The sequence below is a fragment of the Pteropus alecto genome, unplaced genomic scaffold (assembly GCF_000325575.1).
Source record: "Pteropus alecto unplaced genomic scaffold, ASM32557v1 scaffold179, whole genome shotgun sequence".
Classification (NCBI taxonomy): Eukaryota; Metazoa; Chordata; class Mammalia; order Chiroptera; family Pteropodidae; genus Pteropus; species Pteropus alecto.
In genome coordinates this window covers 318128-323198 of record NW_006442112.1, presented here as the reverse complement: position 1 = coordinate 323198, position 5071 = coordinate 318128, and the positions used below count along the sequence as shown (strand labels likewise).

General features: G+C 38.9%; 1 protein-coding gene across 1 annotated transcript in view; it reads right to left on the bottom strand.

Annotated features, from left to right (window-relative positions):
• TAF7L (TATA-box binding protein associated factor 7 like) overlaps positions 1–5071 on the bottom strand; it is a 12638-nt gene that overhangs the window by 6703 nt on the left and 864 nt on the right. The window contains exons 2-6 of the mRNA XM_015596225.2: positions 2733–2800; positions 1829–1907; positions 1107–1240; positions 341–467; positions 44–99 (exon numbers count right to left, since the gene is read on the bottom strand). Coding sequence (XP_015451711.1) covers positions 44–99; positions 341–467; positions 1107–1240; positions 1829–1907; positions 2733–2800 — 464 coding nt within the window. The remainder of the gene's footprint in view (positions 1–43; positions 100–340; positions 468–1106; positions 1241–1828; positions 1908–2732; positions 2801–5071) is intronic.

Genomic DNA, 5071 nt, shown 5'->3' with positions numbered 1-5071 from the left:
TTTCCAATACACCCAGTAGACACAGAAATAGCATGCAACTAACCTTTTTTGTTGTTTTGCGGAACCTTTTCTTTCTGACATTCTTAAGTGGTGGAGTAACTAAAATAAATTCAACATGGTGAAATGAATATAAGACTGATGATAGTCACATATCTGTCTGAATTTGATAAGGAAAAAGGTCATGTCATAAACTACTGGCTCATGACATTCCTTTAAAGAGTGTCTGGATGCCTAATGAACCAAACACTTAAGTGTGGTAAACGGGTCCCTGGATCACAAGTAATTAGGATTCAGCAGATAAATGTAGTCAGCCAGAATGAGTAGGGGGCTGGTGACTTACTGCCATGCTTCCAGACATATTTTTTCTGTCTCTCCTTTTCACTTTCCCCAATTACTTTAATATCAGTAGAGGTAACTTGTTCTTCCGGAGAAGAGTGGAGATCACCATCAGTAGTGCACACAAGCATCTACATTTAACGAAGACAAAGAAGTTGACTATGGCCACAAACCTTGAGTTAGTAATGAATTGTGATCATTCTTACCACTAGAAATCCTGGAGCATTGAAGTAAGGAGAATGTTAGTTGGCATTTCCTGAAAACCAAGTATTATATACGTTCATATTCATTCTCTTTCTGTCTCGGCAGCACTGTATGCAGGCTCTGAGTGTTTTATTAGCTTGAGTGCTTACTACTGCAGAAGGAATGTTTTGAAAATAAATATATCTTAGCATTTTGATTTAGAAAGGAAACAAGAAATCAACAATAGAGATAGTGAATAAGAATCAGTGTTAACCTCCACAGTTAACAGTGTACTGCTTTAGCAGAAAGTTCAAAAGAAAATCCCAGATGTTCAAATAATTAAAGTCACTATAAATGACAAACAGGAGGCTCGAAGAGCTATTTGGATAAAATAAAGTAGTGAAAAGTTATGGATCAAACACCAAACCAGAACACACCACTATATTCCTGTGCAATTGAGCTGGAAATTAGAAATGACAGGTAGCCATTCACCAAGTGGAAAGAAGAACTGAATAAAGAGAAAAGGAGGGAGAAAGGGATACCTGCAAGGATGTGAGAGCTAGAAGATTAAGAAAACTCGTCCATACCTGGGAAATATCTGCTGTTTTATAAAAGGTTTTGTTATCGATAGTTTTCAGGCTTCCGATAACACAAGGCAAGTCAACCAGCTTAGCATTTAGTGAGACATCTTCCACTTCAACAACTGCATGACGTCCATCAGCTGAAGAGAAGCAGAAAAGATTAAAGTTGACATCTTCCCAATGTACTCTTAACCCTCCTAGGGTTTGAATAATGAAGACTTCTGTGGGACAAACTAGTCTTTTAATGAAACCTGCTATTTTTATAATACCACAACTGTGTATGCAATTAGTAACTCCCCAGAGAAAAGAAGGCAGAGTATATAAAGCTCTTTTTCCAGTTTATGTCACTCCATCAAAACCTAAAAAATGTTACTGAAAAAGAGAGAAAACTATGTCACCTTTGCAAACAAAGAACAGTATATTCGTCGTTCCCTTAGTCAGAAGTCACAAAGCTTGTATGTATGAGACAATCAGCAGTATGCAAATCCCACAGCTGACCCCCAAGTTCTTCCTTATACACACTATGACAATTACGAGTTGCATAATATTTTCTTCCTTTCTTTTTAAAAGAAGAGATGGGAGTGACTTAAGCCTCTCCTAGAATCCATAAGACAGAGACCACATTTAATTCTTTGTCGCATCCATAGAGTCAAGCATAGTGCCTGGTGCATAGCAATCTCTTAAGAAATTACTGTTCAGTGTATGGTGAATAGATATTAACTACTTACGAGATAAGTTAATTTTTAGTTTATCCTTTATGGCAGCACTTCCGGAATGTACCATCTCCCTAACAGTAGAAGCATGCTCCTAAAAAGGAGGTAAATTGACAAATCAGAAGGATGAATTGTCTATTTGGAAGCTAATAGAATTGATATTTCAGAGACAGTGCCCCTTAAATAAAACCTAAACTTCCCAAACTTTTGAAACAATGCAATGTACCATGAGATACCATGCATCGTGCAAGTCAAGTTAGGATGAGACTGACTCTAATCTCATTTCTGTCTTTTAGTAGCTACAGTTAATGCCTTCTCCTACCTCTGTATTCCTGCCACTCACTGCTGCCCTTCATTTGTAGTTGCTAAGGAAGAAAAGGCTTAGCTGCAGTTTACTGAGTATATTAATTAACCCTAATTGGGGAAATAGCTTTCTGAAGCCCATACTTAATATAGCTTTCATAGACTAAATGATAGTTGAATACAGGTCTCAATGGGGGAAGAGGATCTAACACAATATTGAGATGGGCTTCAACAGCCTTGCATGGTGATGAATTTGCAGGACACAGTGCTGGTCCTTTTCACTGCCCCTTTTGAGGTGACAGAAAGGATTTTAGAAGAGTCTTATTTTGGCTGTCCAGTGATCAGGCTGTTAGCATCTGTGATAAGTGACTGAATCCATCATTGTCACAGCTGTTTGTCTAGAAATCAACCTACACAATAGGTGGTATGTATGGGACAAAAGAAATACTGCTAAAAGTGCACACACTAGGCTAAGACTTCTTAATAGAACATGATTCCTGAGAAACAAATGCTCTCAGTTTTTATAGCCTACCTAAAATAGAAATGCTACAGAATCTAAGCAGATCAAATACTTATGCACTGAAGATATTTGTTCTGAGACACAAGGGTTTCTTACCGGAGGCAGACGCAATATAAACTGGTTCTCAAGTTCATAAGGAGGTTCATGCTGGCTTTTACTCATCTCTTGTTTTTGAGTTCATGAAAACAAAAACAAAACCAACAGAAAGTCACCAAAAACTCCTTACTTCCTCTGCTGACTATATCTGGTAGTACTGGTTAAATTACAAAATCTTGCCCATAATTTTCACTGGAATGGTGTGTGTACCCTTCTGAAATACATTTGACATAACTTTATTATAATTTCTAAAAGTCGTTTTATCTCCTCTCCAATATGTGCAGATTTTCCAAAATTAATCTAAAAACCATGATAACAAATGAAGTCAGAGCTGTTATGAAACATGACTTAGTCTTTTTAATGATATTTAGTGACTCTCAGGTAAAAGACTGCAATTCATTAACACAGTGGGGGCTACTGAAGCAAACTACATACCTCTGCAGGAGAGTGTGCCAACCAAAGGCCGAAATCAACCCTAAAACCACTGGCAAAAATGTTCTATGATGATTAGAAGGAAAACAAGAGCTTAATTTTCAATATTTCATTTACTTTAATGGATTGGTAGGAATTAACAAGCCCATGGGAGAGCAGGCAGCTTTCTATGACTCTAGAGCCAGCATAAACAGCTCAGAGCTACTTTGGGAAAAGTTCAGTTCTTATGGCTAAGGTATCTATATGAGTACACCTAACTTCATGGGACTCACACATTCCTGAAAGGTGATAGGAAAGAACATAAAATCACATTTGATTTATTCATTATTAACATTTATTTCATGCATTCTATGCGCGGCCACTACGATGAGTATTTTAAATGCCCCTAAAAACTATTTATATATTACACCTTCTGTAAAGTGAATAATTCCCTCCAAGTTCATCTTTATTTTTCATCTTATTTTCCATCTATTTGAGATATATCTGAAGTGGTTTGCATTTTAGGTTTTGGGGCCCACACTTCTGAGGACTTTTTCTGTCAAAGGTAGAAAGAAAGCAATGTACATATATGAAACCTGACATTTTTTTTTAATGTTTTAAGGACATAATACTATACTATACATCAAGTTATAAAATCTTATACCTTAAGTTAGATTAATGTACAGCTCCTAATTCTGTAAACTATTTACTGGGCTCTGAGTTTTGAATTTGGATATCATTTAAGAACAGTGAAATCTTTTTGAAATAACACATATACGTAAGTCTGAGACCCTCTTATGGTGAAATCACTCACCAATTTTGATTTCAGTCCCTTAGTATGACTTCAGAAACTACCAGAAAATCATAGAAAACACAAGAGAGGCCAGCAGTAGAAAAGAAGAGATTATTTGTGATAATCATTTCTTTTTTTCCTCCTTCATACAGTTACACACACACACGCACAATGCAAACATAAGAAGGATAGTTAATTAAAATAAAGCAAATTAAATAAAAAATTGGGGGTTGGGAACATTGCATAACAGAACAAAGAGTAACAAACATGTAAGACTTGCAAGAGAAATACAGATTATTTGGAGGACGAGCTGCTAAGCAAGATTTTATCACATCAGTAGTAACTTTTAGATTTCTCAGCAGAACTAAGACTAGGGCATTTTGTTCATTTCAATGCCTTTCTGGCAACTCCTCTCCCATGAAAGAATTTAAAACCGAAACTATTTCAGAGAAGGTGGACAACACTGCCTGCAATTAGTTTTTAATATTTTTTTAAAATTTGTTACCTGCATTTAGCCAATGAACAGGTTGTACTGTATTTAAGAAAAGGCATGTACTTTTTTTCCAGCAAGCACTCTTTAATACCTAATTAAATTAACAGGACCGCTCTCCACTTTCACCCCCGTCCCAGTTCCATCTCGCGTCGGTGGAATTAGATTTGGAATTAGAATTATAGTTAGCTGGAAGGCGCTTGACAGTATGCTCCAGGCGGCACAAATCGGCACCAGCAGAAAGAGGCATTTTTCTCAAGTTCATAGCCGCTGGCTGCAGTTTCGAGGCAACAGCCACTCCATCCTTATTCTAGGGGCACTAAGCTTCCAAGGGGAGAGTCCAGCTCCTAGACTTTGATCCCATTTCCCAGGAAAATTAACGGGTCCCAGCCTCGCCGTTAAGGTGGCCAAGGAAGGGAAGCAAGGTGCGCTGGCGCAGGGCGCTGACCCGCCCGGGGAGCCCTCCCCGGCCCCCCTCTCCGACCCCTACTCACCCGCAACTCCGCTGACTCGCGCCAGCACCGGAAAGGCCGCACAGGTGTGGGTACCCGCCTCTCTGCCCCGGGGGTTCCGGTGGAGACGTGCGGGGCTCCTGGGCGACGGGCCGTGGAGTCGGACGGCAGGCGGCGGGTGGACTGTGCAGCG